The sequence below is a fragment of the Pteronotus mesoamericanus genome, unplaced genomic scaffold, assembly GCF_021234165.1.
Source record: "Pteronotus mesoamericanus isolate MK-2021 breed Mesoamerican mustached bat unplaced genomic scaffold, CSHL_Meso_final contig_20, whole genome shotgun sequence".
In the NCBI taxonomy this organism is placed as follows: domain Eukaryota; kingdom Metazoa; phylum Chordata; class Mammalia; order Chiroptera; family Mormoopidae; genus Pteronotus; species Pteronotus mesoamericanus.
The window spans coordinates 95,889,336-95,914,366 of NW_026555085.1; the positions used below are offsets into that span (position 1 = coordinate 95,889,336).

Below are 25,031 nucleotides of genomic sequence, written 5' to 3' on the forward strand. Positions count from 1 at the left end.
ACTCCACCCTCCCTGAGTAAGGAGGTGGTAGGTGGGGATTCTGGCATGCCAGGTTTCAATATTGTAATTCATTGGTTGCCAAATCCTGATGTAATTTATCTCCGGTTACAGAAAACATACATAATCAGTTAGCAAAAGTCAAGTCTACACTCAGCAAGTATGATGGATATGTGACCTGAACCTATTGAGTAAATAAGAGCTATTATATAATATCAATAAATCAATCTTCTTATCTTACTTTAAGATATCTGAATTCACATAAACTGATTTGTAAAACCTGTTAATGGATGAGTATTCATTTGACAAAATACTTCCCTAGTTTACAAAAAACTCAAATCAAAATTCCATTTACATGACCACTTTTGCCAATGAATTTATATGGTCTGATATAAAATAAAAGCATGTTTATATCTAATTCTTAGGAACACAGGTGTGGCATGAAATACGTTACTTTTTATTAAGTAACCTTTAAATTACTCTCATCATTGTCAATATCATCTTGTATTTATTTTCAAAAGACAAAAATAGAACACAGAATTTCTGCCCTAGAGAATTTTGATTACTGGCTGGAAAACATACCTGGCTGAGCTTGGAGAGCCGGTTCTCGGCCTGCCTACTGGTCTGCTGGTGAAGTTCCGTCAGTTTTCCTATCTTCTTAGCCAGGGGCTTACCCAGCTGCCCATTCTGTTCCGAGAACTTTTGTACTGCTTCATCCAGCTCCATTAACTGTAAATTGCAGGCGTCCAATTCCTCTCCTAGAACCTAGGTGGTCATTAAAGTGAAAGAACATTGGGCTACAGAAAATGAATTTCTCCAGATTTTTCAAGGTCAGAAGGATGATATTTATGTTTATTTATTTATATATATGTTTTTCAAAGGATAATATTTTAAATGTTTTCATAGAAGCCAAATGCTCTAAAGCATCATTCCACCGTGACCAGGTCATTTCTATGTCTTCAGTTGGAAAGGCAGGACAGGATGTTTTGCAAGCCGGGTGTTTATTTCCTATGAGGGTGAGAGACCTAACATTTTCCTTCTGCCCCACCCAAAAAGGATGAGTCACTTAACTCACCAGCAGAGTGAGAACAGATTTAGCTCCCGAGAACATCCTTTATTTTGGAATTTATGGTCTTGCATTTCCAACTCATTATTTAGTTTTCTGACACTTTTCCCACTCAGCCACACATACTTATATTATATGTATAATATACATATATATGTATTTTTATTAATAAAGTTCAATTGTGATGATAAATTATACCATATAAATAGAATTGTGCTATAATGTTTATAAAATATCTTTATTGCCTCTCTTCACTATCTGGTTTTAATGAAGCTTGCTCATCAGGCAAGTTGTTTTTTTTATATCCCCAAAATGAACTAACTCCAAAATACTGAATTTATTCAGTAGCACCCGGTATGTTTCCACTTCTCTTTCCTTACCTTTTGGTCAGTTTTAGCTTGAGCTAAATTATCTGTCTTTGCTCTCAGCGTAGTTAGAATAGTTGTGAGTTCTTTGGTTATCTTCTGAATTTGCCGGCTGAATTCCTGGCTCATCGCCTTGCTCTGTTCAACTTGCTTTACTTTGTCCTGGATCTATATGATCAGTGAGAACAGCAAAACCAATCGTGGTTAAAATTGGATAGCAGATACGAAAAACCTCAATGTGGAGATGTTGACAAGAGATTTCAGGTGGTCAGTGCTGCTTGGCATTGATGAGCTTTGTCAAGCCAGCTGCACGCAGCTACTGTGCAAACACTCGTGGTTTTCCATGCAGTGGTACTCCGCTCCCGTCCCTTCTTTATGCATTCCCCTCACGTCTTTCTGCTGCTGTTTCAGCAAAGGAACGAGCAATGCACGCACAGTGATTCACTCATCAAATGTCTACAGAGCATCCAAAGATGGCAGTGTAGATAGCTGAGTTTGAATCTCTGTTTATTAACACTGGGACCTTGAGCCCAACAACTAGAACACACCAATTTTTTCCAAGCACCTTTTCATAAGTAGCTGTTAATGATCTGCTAACTCTTTTCCTAACTTTGCCATGACGTCCTTACAGTATGACAAAAAAGTGTTAAGTACATCCAGTGGAAGAAAGGTGAAAAAGAGCAGTTAACATTTACAAGTTTTTAATGGCTTTGACTTGACTTGATAATAAACATTCATACTTTTGCTTATAAGAAAATGCCAAAGAAAAAAGTGGTAAAAAAAGTAAAGGTTCTCTTTTTATATAAATGAAAGTCTGAAATACATGTAGCAGAGTGCCTGGTAGCCTGTGGGCACTCAATAAATATTTGTTGAATACATGATATATATCTTTTTTGTTGTTATCATTCCTTTGTCTTTTTTTTTTTTTTTTGGAAGGGAAAGCAGGTAAGTTATGTTTAATTGCATGACATTATTGTTGATACCTGTGATCATCTGATGTGGTTTGTTGGTTTTTTTTTTGCCTGTGAATAAGACTTCTAGTTTAATATTATTGTTTTATGCTGAGCTGTTTCTTTTCCAAACTCTTTTCCATGAAGGCATGATTGTAAAAATCAAAAGCTCTAGTACGAAGAGTACTGAGCCTCTAAAAGAATGTGAAGGCACTCTTTCCTGGTCACAGGTTTACCTGGTCATGGATGGTGCCTAGGTCCAACGCCACCTCAGCTAACTGAAGGGAGAGTTCAGAAGGTAATATAGCATTGAGACCCAAGTACTTGTTCTTCTGCTCTTCAGCCACTTTCTCAATGTTCTGTCGGTGATTGGTGGCTTCTGTTAGGAGAATCTGAAGAAAAAGATCAAAACGAGAAGTTTCCGGGAGCCTAAGGAAATTTTCATGAGTACAGAGCGGGACAATGTACTGTCCATCAATACGTGACCAAGTGTGGAATTAGAAAAACACCTTGAGAAATACCAAACTTTTCTTAAGCCTCTGAATAAGAAACATGTGCACTTTGTATAGAACAAACAAAAATCCCATGGAATAATACTAAAAGCCTTTTATGGAACACAGTTCTGAAAATTTTACATTATTCAGTATTTCATTGATTATAAACGAATGTGTCTTAACAAACAAATCAGGGAAATTTTTTTTTTTTTTGAAGGAAGGGTATAGAGAATGAGGAGAGTTTTGTACCTGAAGTTCTTCAAGTTGAGCATCTATTTCTATTGTTGGATTTCCCAGATAGTCCCTCGTTTCCTGAACCCAAGACTTCACAGAATTGATTTGAGTCTCCACCGCTTCTCGGTCCTTCAGCTCCTGCTTCACCACCTTCCCGTGACTCCTCACTGTCTCCTGCATGCTTCAGAAACGGTACAGGGAAAAAGCAGAGGTGAACTGGAAGTGAAAGGAACCCCCGAATACACAGCATCGTAGTATCAGAAAACAGACATTTTTTAAAAGGTGAAATCTCATAACCTTTTTTGCAAGTAAATACACTTGTTCCAAATTGTCAGATAATTTGCAGTAAGACTTAAGTTTAGTTCAAGTATAGCAGAAAAATGTACATCACATGAAGCGAATGCTTTATCCCTGGAAAGTTGAGAATTGACATACTCCGGTGCCACTACATTGCAATTAATTTTCCTATGTAGAGTCACTTGGGCATTGTTTATTTCCTCTCTGGAAATCCCCTTGTATGGTACAGGGTCACCAGCCTTTAGAAGTAATACATAATGTGTTATTGGAATATTTGTGGCTGATAGACACCAGTGTGTGAAGTTAAGCTTCAGAAATTTTACAGTTAATAATGTTCAACACCCAAATTATAAGTCTTTCTTTGAACTGACTTAAACTTGCGAAAAAGTTTAAATAAATGGAGTTCAGTTACCCTGAATTCATCTATAATTAAAGAAGCAGATATAAGATATGAATGAATAATATTAGTGAAAACAGCAGTTAAATGATCTATTGACATTTCTCCTTCCCTGGCCCAATAAGCACACCAGACTGTTTAGATATCATTAAATTTAACCTCCTCCATCTATTAAGTTCTAAATGGCTATGTACCTGGTTTTTGGTATCATCCTTGCTCTAATCTGTCATCCGATTTAACCAATGAATCACTGAGCTTTTTCAGAACTAGATTCTAAGTGGCTCTCAATTGTTCAGCTTTCAAGCTTTGTTTCTCATGAATTGCTGCATCAGCCAACAGTTCCCTGAAAGTGACATGCTTACTTCCAAGGTTTCTTACATGCTATTTCCATTTGCAAAACTCTCCCCTCCCCTCACTGCCTGGCGCAGGCCTGCTCAGCCGTCAGCTGAGACGCCCTTCCGAAGGGAAGCCTTCTTCTAATGCCCTCCGAGGGGCGTTGCCTCCGCTTTGTGTGCCTTGCCTGCACTTTTCGTGCTTTACCCAAAAGGCTCTGGTAGTTACTCATCTCTGCTGCGTGACTGTAAACAGCATGAAGGTACAGGCTGACTCTGTTCAGCTCATCCCTGTATTTCTAATACTACTAGGTATGTATTTGTCAGATAAATCATTGAAGAGCAAAGAGAAATGAAAAGCAGGGATGATGGGAACAGATCCCTCCATTGTAAGGTGGCATGACCGAGCGCCCGCAGACTCTAAACCACACTTATCCCTTGGGTCCTGGCCAAGGTCAAGAACAGAGAATGAGAGGTCGACAATTACTTCAGGCACTGATCTTGCATGGCCGTGATTTCCTGCATGGTGGGTGGCCCTTCCCCAGGGGACGGAGTGGCCCCATCTGGGAGCATGCTCAGGGCCTGTTGCCTCAGCATGCCCAAGGCTGACTGCTGCTGATCCAGCTCCAGGACGAATGTGTCGTGCTGTTCCAGAAGAGTTAGGAGTTCTGCTTTCGAGGCTTTCTCTGCTGGACTTCCCGGCAATTTACCTTGCAGCTGATTAATCATTTCAGTGGCTTTTTTAACCTGATGAAAAATGTATATACTATGAAGCTCAAAATAAATGGAAAAAATGGGACAATTCCAATTAATACCACATTTGACACTAATGCATCAAAACTTTTTAAAGATGATGGTGTATACTCTAAATTTCAGGAAAGTAAAACCTGAACAACCTTCTTAACATGAAAGGAAAGATCTTTATAGTTCTGGGCTTAAAGCTTTAGTCTCAAAGTAATATCAGGGCTAGCAGAGACTGCATAACATAGAAAAAGGGTTTTGTATTTTTTTTAAAAGACAAATGCAAAACTTTTTCCAATATTTAAGTTAACATGAATGTGTCTCTTTGATTTATGAAGGAAGATGTGGCTCAAAACACTGAATCCTACATAAAAGATGAAAGATATTAATATAAGACTTGGGGAATGAGTTACATTCCTGCTCATTTCCATGGCAAAGAAAAAGTATGTTGTAATTTTTCAGGGCTAAGTAGGAAAGTTTCCCTAAGGATCTCGCAAATGGAGGAAAGTGGGCTTGTTCTTTCAAAATTTAATTTCTTGGTTTTCTTATTCAAATAATTAGACCCTGACTTGGAATGAACTTGCACATTGCATATTGCATATTTTTTCATAATTTGGTTTTCATGTCATGGAAATAGAGATTTTAAAAAGCTTTTTATTTTCATAAAGTCAATTTCAAAACCCAAAAAGAACAGAGTACTGCTTTTTAAAATACACGATCATCAGGGAGAAAACAAAGGAAATTACCTTATTGTTAAAATTCTCCCACTCATCCACTGTATCTTCCAGTATCTTCTCCTGGTCCTGGGCCACAGCGCGGAGCCGCGCCCAACGCTGCCAGACTGTAGTCATAGACCTGCCTATGGTGGCTTTGCTTGCGTCATTTCCAGTTGTTTCCAGTTGGGAGGCTTTACCATCCAGGGCCACAATTTTCTCATGGAAAGAGTTTACCACTGCCACTAAAGCCTAAGGTGGGGGGCGGGGGAAGAGAAGAGGTTTGGGGCAACGGGGAGAGATTTTTTAAAAAATTCTATGGATTTGAATAGAGCCCAAAATTACCTGCAAAAGGAAATGTTGCAACATATGTTCTTTTTCCCCTGGTAACTCTTACTTTTACATTGAATTCTTAACGGATTTAGGTTCGAATTGTTTTTAAGAGGTAACATGAATATTTATTTATTAAAAACAAAAGTTTATTTACTGCTTGAGATGAAATTTTCCCATTTAAAAAAACAGCAAAAATATAAGTGAACTGAATTTAGTATTTAAGGGTGTTATATTCTACCTTGTATTGCTGTGATATATGAGAAAGACTCAGCTATTAATTTTTAAATAGTATTTGCATTAATCTAAATCAGAAAGTTCTGATTAATCTTAATCAGAGAGTTTTTATTGAAATTCACTGTCACACTTTAGCAGAAGCAACTGCTCTGAATGTCTTTTTAAACCTAGCTATGCATTTGCAACTGAAATCCTTAAAAAGTGACAGCATTTAATTAAGTTAAAACTGTTACGAAACATGCTTAATGTATCCTTTTCATATTTAAGCAACTCAGGTGGAAATGATTTATTGACCTGCTTCTGGAACTACGGTATTTCAGAGACCCAATTCAAAGACAATGAAAGGACATTAAAAACAACAACAATAAAACTAACCTTGTTTTCTGACAATTTTTCTTCTGCTTCATGACTGGAAGATGTCTTCAATAAAGAAAATTCAGACAATTTCTTTTCTGCATCATTCATCATTTCGATAACTTCTTCCCTTGCTTTCTGGTAATCCTGCCACTGAGCTGCACATCTTGAAAAAGTCCAACAAAAGTCAATTAAGCAACATCAAACCACACATTTCTCTGCGGAGCTCTCATGTCAATATGTCTAACAGTACTTAAGAGAGAAGAATGCATTTTCATGCAGACGTATATCATTAGTCTACTCCTGATTCCCATGTGAAAATTCATTTCAAAACACATTCTATTTCACTAGCATATGGAGATGGAAGCAACTCTCCTACCTCTGCAAGAGCCCTAACTGGGCATGTGCGTCCTGGATTATCCTCTGGCTCTTCTCTTCCAGGGAAGCCATTTTCTGCGCTAGTTTCTCTTTCCCAGTTGGCTTGATGAGCGGGTCGAGGTTGGCTACCAGGCCTTTGAGCTCCTCCAGATTGGTCTGGAACTGATCCTCTGCACTAAAAAATTCCGTGTGGCTTTTGAGACTTTCCTCTGCACTCTCCACGTCGAGGCCGTTGCCTGCCAGCTTTAACATTTTGTGGGCATCCTCAAGCCAGTCGCTAGCGGCTTGAAATACTTGATAGTACCTTTGGCATTGACTATATATTTGCGTCAAGGTAGCCTGAAACATAGTAAGTACAAGCACAATCAACTCTCAGTTGTCATGTGTTGGCAGCAAATAATTTAATTTTTCTGTTTCTTTTCCAGTCCTCCCTCACGTGGATGTACATGTATATGTGAATTGAAAAGTTCATGAAATATTTTTGGTGCAGCTCTTGACTATCTTTTATTTTTCCTTATGGCAATCTTGCTATAATTTTATTATTAAGTTGAAATAATAAAGTTATTAATTTTAAGTTAACAAGGACAGAAATGAAAGAAATTTACATTGATAACTAGTTCTGAAACTTTTCTCTCTCTCATATATATGTTATTATATGTATCTATAATAATGCTTGGTAATATGTGCAGGCTGAATACTTACCAAGGTGAAATAATGGCTCAGTTGGTTAAAAGTCTAATAACACCAGGGGAAATGTAAACCAGTAGAGCCACTATAGAAAACAGTATGGAGGTTCCTCAAAAAAAAAAAAAAAAAAAAAAAAATCCAACTACCAGCAATCCCACTTCTGAGTACTTAGCCGAAGGAAATGAAATCATTATCTTAAAGAGATATCTGTATTCCCACATTCTGCACATACTCTCACTTCTTTGTTATCCCCAAGAAAAGTCATGATGAATATTCTAGTCTTGCTTTTGTGGTGTTATAGGGAAGCAAGAGAAGATGAAGCACTCCTCCCTGAGGAAGGGGTGAAAGGACGGGGTGATGGGTGGGAGACCCCAGAAAAATAGGTGGCTCAGCACCAGGGTTGGGGCTGGATCATCCATCTGCACCTCTCCATTTGGAGATTCTTCACCCAGTGCTAATCATAGAAATGCCTGGTTTCACATTGTTTTAAAAAGGCATCACTACTTAATCATTGCTAGTTTATTTCATTATTAATGTACTCACCATAGTATTAATTCTATTAGTGCTATCATTTATGACCTCTCCTAAAGGTGAGAGATAGCGGAGGTTGCTCTATTATAACTAAAGTGAGGTCAACATAGAAGTCATATGAAATGAATGCCATGTCCACAAACAATAAAAACATCCTTTTATGTCACTACTGAAGATGATTTTACATAGTATCCAAAAAAGAAATACTTAAGGAAGCGGTTCTAACAAAAAAAGACAACAAAGAAACGCATCACACAGATTTACAAATAAGCAGAGTGGAAAAAAGATAAGAGCAGCCCTATCACACCAACCTGTCTGGTGCCTAAAGCTTCCTGAATGTCTCCATCCAGCTCGGAGAGTTCAGAGAGAGTGTGCTGCAAGTCAGCGGAAATCAGCTCCTTGGCCTTCGTGAATTTCTCCTTCTCCTTGTTACCCAGGGCATTCATTATCCTCAGGCTGGACTGCACCTCCTCCTGCTGGATTTGCACCTTTCTGATCTCCTCCTGGATGTCCTGGGGGTCCAGGTCCAGGCACACGGGCCCACTCAGCTCTGCCTTCACACTCCTCAGCCAGGCCAAGGAGCGGCTCAGCTCCGTCTGGAAGTCTATACTCTGCACCATGCGGCTCTCACACTCAGTCACCGTTGCGCCAATGGCCGAAGTCAGCAGTTTTAACTCCTCTTGCCAGGACTGGATCTGATGCTTGGCTTTCTCATAAGCCGAAGGATCGAGGTGTGGAACGAGATCCTCAAGATGCATGGCCACCTGTTTCAGCAGAGCTCCCGAGTCCTGAAGGCTTCCCGCCAGCGAGTGATACACTTTGAGCTTCTCATCTGCGGGAAGCGTCTCCTCATTCACCTTGGACTGCTCGCCTTTCACAGCCTCGAGTTGTTTCTGCAGCTGGCGGCACATCTTCTCGTGCTCCTGGTAAGCGCTGCTGGTGTCTTCTAATAAGCTAACCCTTTGTTCTGTTTGTCGCTTCAGCCGATGGAAGAGGGTGACAAGCTGCAGCATCCTCTCTGGCTGCCAAGGCTGCCCCGTGCTGCGAAAACCTTCTTTCTTCTGGTTCAGTTCATCCACTGCTTCCCCAAGGCCTGCCACTTCTTTCAGAAGAGCCCTGTATGCATCGCGAAGACATACAGCGTCCTCAACGACCAGGTCGGTGGGCACTTGGCTCATCTTTAAGAACTGGTCCTCGAGTTCACTCAGAGACCGGGTGGTCAACTCGATCAAGGAAGCGTATTCTTTCCGAGCGAGAATTGCTTCTTGGACCTTATAGAACTTGTCTTTAGCCAGGGTGACGATGACATTAAATTGCAGGGGAAGAGCATTGAGCTTTTCACTGAGGTAGGAATGATCGACTTCATTCAGAGATGGCAACATGGCCTGCCCAGTTCTCTGCAGTGTAAGCAGGAGATTTTCATATTCTGGAGATTGTTCAAGAATGTGCTGGTATTTGGCCAGTTGTGTGTGAAGCTCTGCATTCTCATTCATTAGGTTGATTTCAGGAAATGTAACAATATCTGCTTGTTTTAGCCAGTGACACGCTTTATCAAAATCTTCCTTAAAATGCTTCCTAGAAACTAGACTTTTCTCTAGTTCTTGTAGCCTGTGGCTGCACTTTTGTAAAACGGTGTCATAGACGCTCTGCAATTCCTGAAGCTTACCCAGCACTTCACTCTTTTCCTGCTCTGTGGCTCCTTTCATTAATTCACGACCCTGGGCCCAAAGGCCTGTGACTTCATTTTGGTAAGTCCTGAGGCTGGCTTGAGCACTCTTACATGTTTTAACTTGTTTGCTCACATCGTCCGGCAACAGGCAGATGTGCTCACGGAACATTATCTTTCTCTCGTGCTGCTGAATTTGGCTGGTTGCCTGGAACACCGCCATGAGAAACTGGGTTTTCTCAGACAAGGTCTTGTTCAAGTACTTTCGCCTCTGGCCCACTAAGTCGCTGAGGCAGTTCACGTGCCTCTGTGCATCAGAGAGCGCCTTCTGGATTACCTGCCGCTCATTTAGGCCGAGATCAGCCATCACCCTGTCAGCATCCTTTGTGAGTGATTTCAGGAGCATCTGTTTGGCCTCCAGTTCACTGCAGATGGCCAGGTGATCCATGAGCAGGTTGGGAGCCATGTCGGGTGGAGGGCTCTGCTTGAGGGCCTCGGCAAGGTTGGGCTGCTGCTCCTCCGCCCACTCCATCAGCTCCTGAAACTTGGCCTGTACCACATTCAGTTCCTCCAAGTTGGTGATTGACACTTGGATTTTCCTTTTAACAAGGTCCTCCAGCTGAAACCAGCGTTGCTCAAGGTGCCTTGTCTGTTCCTTGACTAATTCTCTGTCGTCTAAATTCAGATGCTCTATCATTTTCTGCTTTTTCTCTTTCAGGTCTTCAATAGCCTGCCTTCTCTCCTGCAATGCCTGTGCCAGCTTTTTCAAAGCTTCCAGGTGGATGGCTGTGCTCTCCGCATCGGATCTGTAAATGGACAAAAGGCATCAGGGCAAATTAGCCAACTCACTGGGTGTAGTTATTCACACCACGTTATATTATGTTTCACCTCTTTTCTTTAAGAGGATGTTCTTAGCTTAGAGTTTACTGACCCAGGTGCTGTTATTGTTATGGAATACAAGGCACATATGTTTGCATATCAGAAGTTGAGCCAAAACGAATTGCTTAGATACTACTTTTCTACTCTTCCTCTGGCTTCTACTGCCCTCCCAACATACCTGACACCTACTTTTAGCTCCTTTCTCTGGCCCATAGAAATTGAGTAGGATCTGCACATTAACAAGATGACTGGATGATCTGTGAAAACATTAAACTTTGAGAAGCACTGATCTATGCATTCTTGAAAATGGCACTTAAAGAAATTAATAAGTGATCCATGAGGTACACGCTTTCTTGTGAGAAGAAGCTCCAGTAAACAATCTAGTGCTAGACGGTACAATCTACAAGACATACCGAGGGCTCTGGCTGCCACTCATTTGCGTACCTAGATATTTTTGGTTTATGATTAGAAATCTTTAAAAATAGGTGCAAAATGCAAAGAAGCCTTATCCTTTTGACTACAAACAGATGAGAAAATGGAATCTTTCTCTTTCACTTACAAAACAACCAGTTCAAGGCAAGAGGAACAGGGCTGGGGACAGTATGCTGAGTTCTGCTTCGGCCACACGAGGCCTGAGATGACTGAGGGTCAACCAAACGGACGTGCCTGTTGCAAGCCTGGAATGTGGGTGTTTTGCTGATATTGACTGGATTTACCCCAAAGACCAGTAAAGTGTTCAGCATTAAGAAAAAGTTTTAGAAACAGACTAGAAAATATAGTACCTTCTCCAAAAAGACGACCTGATTTAATTCCATCTAGAATTATGTATTCGGTTTTAATTATTGCAAATTAACACATTTGGGCAGAGGACATGCAGATTTTAATATTTATAGTGATCAGAAGCATAGAAAGATTTCCATATGAAGACCCAATGTGTGGGGAAGGGGAAAGGGAATTCTTATTTTTCAAAGACAAAGCCAAGAAGAGTTCAATCATTACAAAATCACGAATGACACCTTAATTGAATTTGGTTTGTGTGTTAATTTTTACAATACCCACCCCCCGCCCCACACACACAAAAGCAAGACCTGACTGAATTACATAGAATCGTTTTTTACAGAGTTGATAAGAAACCTATGGAATATAAGGAGATTTATTTCATTAATTCAAAGATGATAGTACCATAACTGGTAATTAAACAACATTTGAAACATGCTTGCAACATTCTTGGAGGTCACAGAGAAAAATAGTGCTGTTTTCAGAAACTTCTCCATCACCCACTGGCTAAGTTAACACTGAGCAAGGAGTAGCATGGCCCCGTAGCCATGTGACAGCATGAGCTTCTTAATCATGTCTCAGCAATATTAATACCGATAGACAGTAGATGTTAAAAACCTAAGAAAGACCTTTTACGTTTGTATAGAAATGGAGACATTTCTGGCTTGTGTCTTGGCGACTCACTGCAGAATGGCTGTTACCTGGCTAAGCTGTCCCACTCTGTAGTAAATTTTTCCAAGAACACTTCCACGGCATGCAAGCAGTCATGGTAATCTCTTGTCCTCTGAAGATCCTCTTCCCTTTGCAAACACAGGCGGTTGGACTGATGGCACAGATCTAGCCACTGGTCATTCAAATGACTGATTTCCTTGTGTTCAGGAGACTCCCCCTTCTTGGTTAAGGTATCCACGTTTTCTGTAATAGCAGTCACTGACGCCTGTTTGCACTGTAGTTTCTTAACAAAATCCTAAAGGATAGCAACCACAAATTAAGTAACGTGTAATAACCTCCCCAAATAAATATAGAGTGGAGCACAGATGTAATATGTCTAACACTTTAAATAACCAAAGACTCTATAATGAATAAGTCATCAAGGACAAAGAGAAACTAAAAACCATCGTACCTTTTTATGAATACACATTTCCAAGTGCATAAGGATCAAATGGTCATGGTGGTATTTTCTTTTAATGTGTAATTTTGAACAGTATAAAGAGAAACTGAGAAATGTGAAACAATATTATATTCACTGAGGGAAAAGTTAACATCTTAATATTTTAAAGTGCAGCCTTAGTTTCTTAAAAAATTCTGAAGTTCATGCTTTTGAGAAAAAAAGGTCATCTTGTTTTTTTTCTGCATACGCAAACAATATTTTAGTAGAAACTATAAATGGCTCACCCTCACAGAGAAAAAAATCAAACTTAAAGTTTGTTAAAAATCTGGTACAACTTCCAATCAACTTCAAATCATCTTCTATTAAACTATATGTAACTATAGACTAGCAATGATGCTTCTATTACATTTTAAATTAATTATATATTAATTAATAGACATACAATATGTACATAGTTAACTGGTACCTTGGCAGCCCTACAGTTTTGACAGTACTGTGGTGACAACATGAGGACTGATAAGGGTGTGTGTGTGTTTGGTGGCAGAGGCTTCTGGTCCTGTCCGCTGAACCACAGCGGCCTTGTTCAGGAACAAAGTGCAGAGTGAGTGTCTTTTGATGCAAGTGACCAACTGGAGCTCCAATAAAACATTTGAATGTGTACTCTCTTCTTTTTAAATTACTATTTTTATATTTCAATTACAGTCATTACCATTGACATTCAATATTACATTAATCTCAGGTATACAAAATAGTGGTTAGACATTTCGAAAACTTCTGAAACAATTCCCCCATACGTGCAGTATGCACCTGGCACCATACTTACTTATTACAATATTATGGACTATATTCCCTCTGCTGTACTTTAGGAAAGTTTACTTTCTGATCTGTCCTTTCCTGGCACCCAGTGGAGGTTGTTCTGATTCTATTTTATTCCTGAAGTAGCTATGCCAATGTTTAAGGACTGAGGGACACACACCCACCTTGGCCTTTTCCGTCTACCCTGGAGACCCATTAAATTCCTACCTTGACTTGGGAGACCATGTTCTGGGCGATGTTGAGCTCCAGTTCTGCATGCCTTCGCTTCATATTCTGCAGCTGCTGATCGGCGTCCTGGAGGTAAATCCAAAGCTCAGCCTTCATGTGCTTGATCTCTTCCCAGCCCTGAGTTAAGTTCTGTGCCTGGACAAGCCGTTCCTCAATCTTGAGAGAACAGAGAGGCAAAAGTCAGCAGCTATAGCTGGAAACGTGGATGTCCAGTGCCTCAGATAGGCGATTCTTCAGCCTGTCCATGCACACAGGACAACACACATGCACACATGTACACACACACTGTGATAAATCCACAAAGAATTCTTTATTTGTTTCAAGAAAAGCAGATTTTCTTTTTATAGTAAGGTTTTCTAAGGACTTTCCATATTGAAGACATGTCATGATTTTAATCTGTTTTAAAGAAGTTTTAACAATTTATTAAATTAGGTCAAATTTGGCCTAATGGTTTCTCACACTGGAAGTTTTCAACATCTGACTAACTCATGAATTCAGTCTTGAGGTTAACTGGAAAAGACTTACATTGTTCTCTACTGTACATTTGTTTTTACTTATAAAACTGAGTTATTCATGTGTTAAACATATTTTAGGTCCATTTCACTGTTTTTTGTAACTATATAAATTATTTCAAGAAATCATTTCTGTAAAAATATATGAATTGCATTTTTATAAGGACCTAAGAACAGATTTAATAATATACAAGTGAAAAACCTACATTATTTTAATACATTTCTTGCTTTGGGTGATTTTACTATTCTGTAAATATTTAATCAATTAAAACCTAAACCAAATCTTATTTTTCTTTTAAACCGAAGTGTTAAAGAGTTTAAGGCAGCAGTACCAAACACATGGCCCTGTGCTGCCCCCCGTCAGCTGTGGACGGGTACTGCTAATTCATCATAGCTTTTCCACCAAGGCCAGAGGCAGCTGAGAGTCCTTCTCAACACCACCTTCAGCCACTGCCCATGCATTAGTAGGCTCTTTGCCATCCCTAATATAAAGCAAGGATCAGATACCCCCTTCGTATTAAGTATTACCTAAAGAAAAATATGGAAAGGAGAAAACAAAAAAAAAAATGAATGGAAAAATAGGAAAAGAGAATTAAGGAGAAAAAAAAGAAGAGGAAAGAAGTACTAATGATGAGCAGATCAGTGGGACTCAGTGCCATCAGGATCAGAGTATGCTTATTTTTCTGTGACTTCACGGAAATTCAAATGTCTGTTTATCATAATTACCTTAGGAGCTTTACAGCAAGAATAACTCAAGGTCATATTTTCTTTACAAGTCATATCTAACATTAAAGCAAGAGAATATAATAAAAACAGACAAAGCCAATATAGGTTTTAAGTATTTTACCATTTCCTCTGTTTGTTGAATATCTTTTGCTGTGGTTTTCACTGAAGAGTTTGACAAGTCACACATGGAGCAAAGGAGATCTAAGTAGGTCCTTGCCTGCTTCTGCAAAGCTCTGAAGTGTTTGACCTTAAAAAAAACCACATACTTGTCAGAATGAAAAAGATGCGTGCTATATTTATTTATTTTTTTTAAAGATTTTATTTATTTATTTTTGGGGAGGGGAAGAGAGGGAGAGAAACATCAATGTGCGGTTGCATTTCGCACACCCCCTGCTGGGGACCTGGCCTGCAACCCAGGCATGTGCCCTGCACTGGGAATCGAACTTGAGACCCTTAGGTTCACAGGCCGGTGCTCAATCCACTGAACCACACCAGCTAGGATAAGGTGTGTGCTATATTTAGACAACAAATCTTTGTATTATTTGCAATATTTTGTTGACGTGTCAAAAATAATTTTGCCATGTTCAGTATTCACATCCCTGGTTGTAAATGACATGTATTAGTAACTCATAGGAAGAATCAAAAGCACACAGGCGGGGATCATTTGGCCATCACTTGCTTCTCACTGCCGTTGAAGTCTGCGTGGTCTGGGAGAAGGAAACACCCAAGACCTCCACAACGTTTCCTGAGTCTCTGGCCATGCTCATTGTTTTCCATTTCAGAGAAAGACTCTTTACTCTACTCTAGCCTGCTTTTGAGCACATTTTTACATTAGCTGGAGACATAAGGGAAAAGGTCTTGTGCATCTGAAGGCTTCATTGGAGTTCAGTAAAAATGCAGATGGCTGGGCTCGTTCTGCGGAAAACTGGAGAGAGGCATTTCGAGGTGGATCATGAATCTATACACACAAACATGGAGAAACATGTTTCTTTGAAGAGAGTCAGATAAACAGGTTCTGTTTTAGGTAATAGGCAGAGAGCAGCACACAAAACACAACCTTTGTTCCTGTGGAGCTTATAGTCTTATGAGAGGGACAGGCAGCAATGACACAGGTGACCAGCTACTGGCTATGGCAGGGGTCAGGGGAAGAGTGCCGACGGCCTGAAGGAAGGCGGTGGGTGGCAGTTGTTTTGAGAAGTGGCTCTCACTTGCTACATTTACATGATACATTGGGAAAGCAGTATTCACTCCTTCTTGTATGGGATAAAGCTGATCTACAGAAACATCAGGTGAATTTCCAAAATTGTAGTCAATAATGAAGTCTAGTTTTTTCACTCCTACCTTAGTATTTTTTCTTTAGAATTACAAGGATCGCTAAACACAACATTCTTGTGTAGATATAATGTATATTAAGTTAAAAGTGGCACCTGAATTCTTATCCAGTGTACAAACTGGTATTTCACTCACAGTCAGCACCAATATGATTAGTCACCCATTGTGTAACTGTGACTCAGAGAAAGTTGTCTGTTGCAAACAGCTTTGGAAATGCGAAGAGACTAAGGTATCAGATTTCTTATTATATAAATATATTTAAAAAGAATAATGATAACATTGACACTGATTTGATTCCAAAAGCATTGGGAGTACCTTATCGTTCACCAGTGACAAAACAGCTGCAAAAGATTTTTGCTAAAATCAATTTCAAGGGAAAACCTGGCTGTACTTTTTCCCATTTCCCCGAATTCACAGGACATGCCTTATCAAAGCATATGCATTCTTAATGAAACCAAATTAGTGCGTCATTTTCTCAGGGTCGTGGGAGGCATATTGTCATTATATATTTATTGTTTACCAGGTGGGAGACCCTGGGGATACACAACGCATCCTGGAACCATGATCAAATGCCACTGCCCCCTGTCAAAGCATGGCCCAGTCGGACACCCTCTGAAGTCATTGTGCCAGTAGTGAAATTTGCCAGTCACATAACCTAACAAGCCAAGGACTAGAGTCACATGCAGATCTTATTTATAGAGGCATACCTCGGAGATATTGTGCATTCAGTAAAGTGAGTATCACGATAAAGCAAATCACACAAATGTTTTGATTTCCCAGTGCATATAAAAGTTTTGCTTACCCTACACTGTGGTCTAATAAGTAAGCCATAGCATTATGTCAAAAAAATGTACATGCCTTAATTAAAAAATACTGCTAACAAATGCCAACAATCATCTGAGCCTTTCGTAAGTCATATTTTTTCAATTTGTAAAAATGCAATATCTGCGACGTGCAGTCAGTATAACCCAATAAAAGTAGCGTGTCTGTACTTTTTATATCCCTAGCAGCCAGCCCTAGGGATATAAAATTACATTACAAGCTTGACATGTAATAAGTACTTAACATGTTTTCATTGAATGTCTGAATAAGTCACATAAGATGAACTTTCAGGAGTCCACTACCTGCTTCACGGCTTCTGCCCTGCTCAGGGGTGGGTGTGGGCTTGGCTTTAAATCTGGCTGGACGGCGGAAAGCCAGGCCTGGCATTGCTGTAGAGTGTCTTGTCGACTAACGTGCTTCTGAAGTTCATGCTCCAAACTCTGGTACACCTGAAACGACACAATCATGCTGCAGTTGCGAGAACTGTCTTATGTCTCTACAAACATCCCTGGAATCAAATGAAACACATCCACAAGTCCACTGAAATAGATATCTCTTCCAGGGCTCCCCAACACGATACACATATCTATGGCGTTTTCATATATTCCAAAAGGTTGCACACACAATGGTCATCCCCAATTTGTAACTTCTCAACCCACACATTACCGTATAATATCCTGATTAGGGAAAGAGAAAGTGGGCGGAGTTGATGTGACCAGAAGTGTGTGAGAATACATAAAGTCATTGAAGAAAATTGTCAAACATAAATCAGGGTTTTTGTAGCTTCTCCATGATGGTATAAAAATTGCAGTTCTGTTTAAGCTAGAAACTAAAACCAAAATGACATGTCATAAAAAGGTAAAAAATACTTCCCTGGCTGAAATGCTTCTGCCTTAGGGGCACGGTCGAGTTGGAACTACATTTTGACAGAGGGGAGGGGAGAGTTGGAGGTCCTCATTGCATCTTAAAAGCTATGTTCCAGGAGACAGTGATCCAAAATATTCCAAGCGTATTTTTTTTTCTTTTTTACTGAACTTATTGAGGTAACATTGGTTAATAAAATTATACAGGTTTCTATAACACATCATCTGTATGTTGTATTGCATGCTCACCACCCAAAGTTAAGTCTCCTTCTGTCACAATTTATCTCCCCTTTACCCTCTTCTACCTTTTCCTTCTTCTACCTTTCCCCATCCCCCTTTCCCTTTGCTAATCATACTGTTGTCTGTGTCTATGAGGTTTTGTTTTTTGCTTAGTCCCTTCACCATTTTTACCCAGTGCCCCACCTCCTTGCTCCTGACAGCTATCAGTCTGTTCTCTGTATCTATGAGTCTATTTTTATTTTGTTTCTTTATTTTGATCATTTGATTCCACATATAAGCGAAATAATATGGCATTCCTCTTTCTCTGACTGGCTTATTTCACTTAGCATAATACCCTCCCGGTCTACTCATGCTGTTGCACAAGGTAAGATTTCCTTCTTTTTGACAGCTGAGTAGTAGTCTATCATGTAAATGTACCACAGTTTTTTTCACCCACTCATTTACTGATGGCCATTTGGGCTGCTACCAAATCTTGGCTATTGTTTTGGATTTCTTCTGATATATTTTCAAAGGTAGAAATACTAGGTCATAAGGTGGTTCCATTTTTAATATTTTGAGGAAATCCCATACTGTTTTCTACAGTGACTGCACCAATCTGCATCCCCACCAACAGTACAGAAGGTTCCCCTTTTTCCAAGTCCTTGCTAGCACTTGTTTGTGGATTTACTGATGATAGTCGTTCTAGCAGTTGTGAAGTGATATCTCATTGTAGCTTTAATTTGCATTTCCCTGATAATTAGTGACATTGAGCATCTTTTCATATGCCTATTGGCCATCTGTATGTTCTCTCTGGAGAAATGTCTATTCAGGTAATTTTCCCATTTTTTAATTAGATTGTTTCATTTGTGTGTGTGTGTTGAGTTGTTTGAGTTCTTTATATATTTTCATTATTAACCCCTTATCAGGTGTGTTATTGGCAAATATGTTCTCTCATTCAGTGGGTTGTCCTTTCATTTTGGGTCCTATGCTGTGCAAAAACTTTTTAATTTGATATAATCCCATTGTTTTTAAAATTTTTAATTTTGTTTCCCTTGCCCGGGGAGATATATCAGAAAAAACATTGCTATGAGGAGTGTCTAAGATTTTCATGCCTATGTTTCCTTCTAAAATTTTTATGGTTTCAAGTCTTACATTTAAATCTTTAATCCATTTTGAGTTAATTTAATCCATTTTGTGTGTAGTGAATACACAGAGGCAGACACAAAAAAAGCAGACAAAATAGGGAGAAAGAGAAATATGTCCTAAATGAAAGGACAAGAGAAATTTCCAGGAAAACAATGAAATGCAATAGAAGCAACCAAGATATCAGATGCAGAGTTCAAAACAATGGTTACAGGGATGCTCCAGGACCTTAGGGGAAGAATGGATGATCTCAGTGAGAACTTAAAGAGAAAGTAAGCATTAAAAAGGACATAAAAGCCATAACAAAGAGCCATTCAGAAAGAAAGAATACCATATCTTAAATGAAGACTACACTAGAAGGAATCAATAGCAGGTTGGATGAAGCAGGGTATCAAATCAGCAATTTAGAGGACAAGAGAACAGAAAACACCCTATCAGAACAACAAAAAGAAAAAAAGAATTTTTTTAAAAATGAAGAAAATAAGGGACCTCAAGACAACATCAAGCATAACAACATCTGCATTCATAGAGGTACCAAGAGAAGAGAGAGAGCAAGGGGTCGAGAGCCCATTTGAAGAAATAATGGCTGAAAACTTCCCTAATCTGACATACTTTATTTTTATTAAAAGGGCAACTCTTATTCATCTTAGACTTATTTCTATAATATTAGGGATTCCACTTTAGTATAACTCATTACACTCTTTGAAGTATTACTCAAAATTGATACTTATTATTTTTATCAATTTCTATATGAATGCATAAAAATACTATATTAGAATAGAACCTAAGCTGCATAGAATTTGAAAAAATTTTTATTCTGGACATCACATAAATTTATTTGGGTGTTAACAGAATAAGTGGAAAATTAGAAAAAAATATTGGTGATGTTCAACTAAAAATAAGCAAAACAAAATTCAAATACATTTGATATTAATTGATGAATAAAGGGATTGGATAAAAGCAAGTACCTGAAATTCACAGCCTTGTCACATCAATCAAATGTACAGTATATGAGTCCTGTGTCCACATAGAGATTGAAATCTATGCTCTTGTCTGTACATACACCAAAACTATCTTGAAGACCAAAGCAACGACACTCTTTTTACAAACCTCTAGATTGCACGGGCTTTCTCCTTGACTCATAGCCATTCTAGAACCCACCGGCGGCACTCACCCTCTGGGCCGTACTGCAGACCGCTGAGTAACTATCCTTCGTGCCCTGCAGATGGGCGCGCACGTTTTGTTTGAGTTTCGGTTGGAGGTGCTCTGCACATTGGCTGATCAAATTGTCGCCTTTAATTTTAAGGTTGTTCAAACGGTCTTCAAAGCCAGCAATTTCTTCCATCATTGCCTGGAAAAAGAAACAACAATTCTCATAATTCAGTTTTTAGTCTTTAAATAATCTATTTATTGGACAGAAAGCTTAAGATTAAGATTTCACTGTTTAATGATACTTTTGAAAGAGTTTTGCAATTTATCTTGGTTGCCATATAGCAAATAAAAAGAAAAGTATGTTTCAGGGAAACTCCAATGGGAAGACTTGATGAATTTAATAGATTAAGTTACATAGGGATGATGAGGTAACCTTTAAGACTAGAGTGAGTTTGAGGTTTATCTCAGCCAGCTAGAGAGATAGCTGCTCCATAGTATTATTATCAAAGAAAGGATGTTTATAAATTTTTCAGCTCTATAAATTATAATTCTGGTACAACTTGTATCTAAAATATAATTTTTATTTAATATATTAATATCCAATGTATCTAATAATATAACAACTGATTTGTAGAATAACCTAGCATCTAATGATTTAAGTTATACTTAATTTATATCAAATAATATTTATATTAAAATATAACATTTACCACTTACCATTTATTAAACACCTGCTATGTCCCAGGCACCATATGTAAGTTGTGAGGAATGCGTATTCTACCACTGTTTTACAGATGAGGAGACTGAAGCAGACGGAGGTTCTGTGGCACACTCAAGGCCACCCACTAGTAAACGGCAGAGCCCCCCTGGGCTTCGGGCTTCAGACCCCGCCCTTCCTGACTTCGGTTCATTCATAACCTGGTCCCACACGTGTTCTCTAATGAGCACTCTCAGAGATCACGTAGAGAAGAGGAGCTAACTTTTTCAAATCAGGTTTTAATTTCTTGACAGCTACAGGATACTAATGACAAGTGGCACACTCCAACGCAAGGTTTCCTGGGTCGATACATCAACATATTTGTGGGAAATCTAGCGGTCCCTCAGCAGCCTGGGGTATGCCATTTTTCCTGCAGCATTGTGTTCATGGTTATTATACACACCACATTGAAAAGAACCATTAGGTCTTCGAGTTGGAATAGAGTCACTTCATCATGAGGTTATTCAGGGTACTGCCACAGTGCCTAATAGAATATACCATGTAGTTTTCTATTCATATTTGCTAAATAAAACTTTCTCCTACAGACAGGAACCCTGAAGCCTGGGGATGTTAACAGCTGCCCTAAGACATATACTACTAGCCTTTAACGACATTATAACGAAAATTCCGTTTCTTAAGGTCAGCAAAATTGCTCCATTAAATTGTGATCGCATGACATCTGCCATCTGGTACATATAATTACTAAAAAGACATACTAATAAAGATAAGAACGGCTCATATCAGCACTGTAATTTGTGGCTTACAAAATGCTTTCATGGGCATTATCTCCTGTGGCGCTCACACAGCTCTGTGACGAGGCTGGTCTCATTACCGCCCTTTATGATGGAGAAAAAGGGGGCTCAGAGAAGCTAGGTTCCCCCAGTGAGGAAGGAGGAGGGCTGGCTACAACCCAGACTTTCTGATTACTGTATCCCTGTATCCTATCTTTGGCTATGCTTTTCTAAATTAAAGATAATCTCTTTGATAAATTATTCCATAAAGATTAAATTCTGCAATAAGAAACTATTAGCTGGGGAAAATGCTACAGTGTGTTCAGAGTTGAATGCCAGGAGTCAACTATTATTGACTCACTTAAATATTGAGTTTAACTGTTCTCGATTATTAGATGTCCTTGGGACTCAGACCTGACTGTTTACCTTCGACCATTATAATCCAGAGATGCGTGCGCATGCACACACATGAGTGAGGCGGTGAAAGCCACCCTGTGTTCCTCGGCTCAGTAGGGACCAGACGTACCTTGTGGTGGGCCAGTTGCTGGGTGATTGTCTCTAGGCTGCTGGTCTCCATGAGGTCGGGCGCCACCAGCCTGCCTGACATCTGCAGCAGCCACTTTTCCACTTCCTGGAGCTCAATGTTATAATCTTCGTGGTCTTTGACCTTCACCTCGAGACTGTGAACATGCTCCTGTGAAGCGAGGTGCCCTCCAGAGGTGACTTTCAAGCCAAAAAACTGCTCAAAACTTTTATATTTTGAAAAACCCAGGGCAACTCTTAGGGTACATATATCACTAGGGTTACACATATCACATTACTAGGGTCCAAAAAAACAAAAAACCCGGAAATAAAAGTCCTTATGCCATCTGTGTAGAAGGAAAAATACTGATCCATCCCAGCCCTTAAGTTTTTCTGACAGAGAAAAAGGAGTCAGGACCCCCTTTCTGGCAAATAAACACATTTTGTACTGAGTTTCCAACGTCTCCTTACCTTTCCCGCACTGCAGAGGTCCTGGTAATCGCTCTGAAGCTTGTCTATTTTGTCCTTCAAAGTGACATCCTGCACCAGCTCCAGAAGAGCTTCACCTTTCTCTCTCACTGATTTTACTGATGGCTCGTGGGACAGCACTATTTGTTGAAGTGACTTGAATTACAAAGGAAAAAGAGAAAGGGCGCTCACCTGTGTGGTCAAGGTGCGCATACAACATGATCTGATACCTGCTTATAAATCCATACATGGAAAACATGAACGGAAACAGTTTTTTATGGCTGATAAAGCTTTTAAAGAGAGGATAACACATTCAAGAGTGTGGAGAGGGAAGGATGGAAAAGAACTGCGTTTGGCTACATTCAACGTAGTTTCTATTTCCAGCTTCCAACCCATTCCCTTCAGCAGAGAAAAGAAAGACGAAACGAGGCTCTATCTTTTTATCTTGAGTTCATGATGTTAGCTGCAGCTTGAGGTGCATGTAAGGTTAGGGAGACAAATTCCAGCTGTGAGGCTGTGGTGCCGGCGGCCTCAAGAACTCAGTGGTTCAATGACACGCTGTCAGATTTGGTAGAAAAGGCAAGGATTGGAACAGACACGTTGGCTGGAGGAAGAAAAAGCTTCCGACAGGGAACGCTTCAAGGTAAGTTGTCACATAATTCTTAAAGACTATCGTTTGATCACTCAGGTCAAATTTAGAACACATGTTATTCCACATATAAACTTTCACAATTGTTTCAAAAATGTGAACAGGTGAAATCTCTATATCTATATCCTGTGTTGCCAGCTGTATTTGTGCCATCATTTATTCTTTGAAAAATTAATTTCTACAATGCTTAGCTATAGTTGGTTAATTAGAACGTGTTTCCTTACAAATATGGTATCTCATTTTAAATTTACCATAGGTCAGCTTATAGGCCAAAGGTGAAGGGGAGACTCTACCTGAAACAGATAAAATCTATAGGTGTGAGATCCTAATGCCAGGAATACGTGATCAGGAGTATCCCTTCACCTGGCTCATAGTGTGAGAATAGCTCTCTATGCATTGAAACAATCTTTGAATATCAGGCAAATGCGATTCCTGGATGGAAATATGACTTTGATGCAGTATATACAGCCACACACATCTGCATCACTCACCCCCAGGAGGACAGACAAGTCAGGGACATTTTCCATCCCGGACTAAGGGTGACACACCCGGAATCACCTCCCTCCCAGTCACACCCTCTATGCTCCTCCGGCATTTGTCGGTGAGTAACAACACACTACCTTGTATTTAGATAGTTGAGCTTTTTTCTCATATAATTCCATTTTGGGTTCTTCAGGAACATGTAGGATTTCTTGGTATTCTGCTATCCACTGCGTGAGTGCTTTATATTTATCTGAGAATTCCTTTGCTAAATGAAGGCCTTTTTCCAGGGTCATGTGCTCTTTCCGAACAGTGCTGGTCAGCTCCTTCAGCTGCTCCACGTGGCCGTGGATCTCGTTTCTTAAAGTATCTGCCTCACCGTCCTCCAAGAACTCTAGAGCCCTCTCTCCTTTCTCGCGGGCCGATTTCAGCAAACTGTGGCCTTTCTCCATGTCTTTTAGCAAACCCTAAGAGAGGGAGTGAGCAGGGAACAAACACTGAGTTAACCTCATTTCCTCCCTTTTAGAGAAAAGACTTTCAACCCCATTCTTGAGTCCACTATTGCCCCTTAAAATATGTTTTTGAAGTTTTTTTTAAAGATTTTATTTATTTATTCTTAGAGAGAGGGAAAGGGAGGGAGAAAGAGAGGGAGAGAAACATCAATGTGTGGTTGCCTCTTGCATGCCCCCTACTGGGGACCTGGCTCACAACCCAGGCACGTGCCCTGACAGGGAATGGAACCAGCGACCCTTTGGTTTATAGGCTCGTGCTCAATCCACTGAGCCACACCAGCCAGGGGTGTTTTTGAAGTTTATAACCAGTTTTGACCTGCCAGGAATCAGAAATCCTCTTTTATTTACCTCAATATAGGTTTTAAAATACTTCGATCACTAGGTGATTTCCAAATCAGTGACTTAAGAAAGAACTTGCTGTTTCTCTTATCCTCAGCAATGTTCCTAAAGACCTGAGTTACAACTGGCAACACATACTACCATGAATTTGAGATAAATTTTTTGTCCTAATTTTTTCAAGTGTTAAACTGGAATTTAGTTAACAATTTCATGAGCGGTCATGT

The 25,031-nt window shown here is 39.6% G+C and overlaps 1 protein-coding gene across 5 annotated transcripts in view; it reads right to left on the reverse strand.

Annotated features, from left to right (window-relative positions):
- SYNE1 (spectrin repeat containing nuclear envelope protein 1) overlaps positions 1-25,031 on the reverse strand; it is a 414,665-nt gene that overhangs the window by 170,489 nt on the left and 219,145 nt on the right. For all 5 annotated transcript variants that reach the window (XM_054570132.1, XM_054570129.1, XM_054570128.1 and 2 more), the window contains 17 exons: positions 24,097-24,423; positions 22,831-22,983; positions 22,364-22,531; positions 20,372-20,548; positions 17,275-17,421; positions 14,940-15,065; positions 13,560-13,736; positions 12,127-12,392; positions 8,415-10,575; positions 6,887-7,224; positions 6,529-6,673; positions 5,620-5,838; positions 4,620-4,879; positions 3,122-3,287; positions 2,615-2,770; positions 1,444-1,596; positions 580-762 (listed from right to left, as the gene is read on the reverse strand). In XM_054570132.1, the coding sequence (XP_054426107.1) occupies positions 580-762; positions 1,444-1,596; positions 2,615-2,770; positions 3,122-3,287; positions 4,620-4,879; positions 5,620-5,838; positions 6,529-6,673; positions 6,887-7,224; positions 8,415-10,575; positions 12,127-12,392; positions 13,560-13,736; positions 14,940-15,065; positions 17,275-17,421; positions 20,372-20,548; positions 22,364-22,531; positions 22,831-22,983; positions 24,097-24,423 (5,322 nt within the window). The remainder of the gene's footprint in view (positions 1-579; positions 763-1,443; positions 1,597-2,614; positions 2,771-3,121; positions 3,288-4,619; positions 4,880-5,619; positions 5,839-6,528; positions 6,674-6,886; positions 7,225-8,414; positions 10,576-12,126; positions 12,393-13,559; positions 13,737-14,939; positions 15,066-17,274; positions 17,422-20,371; positions 20,549-22,363; positions 22,532-22,830; positions 22,984-24,096; positions 24,424-25,031) is intronic.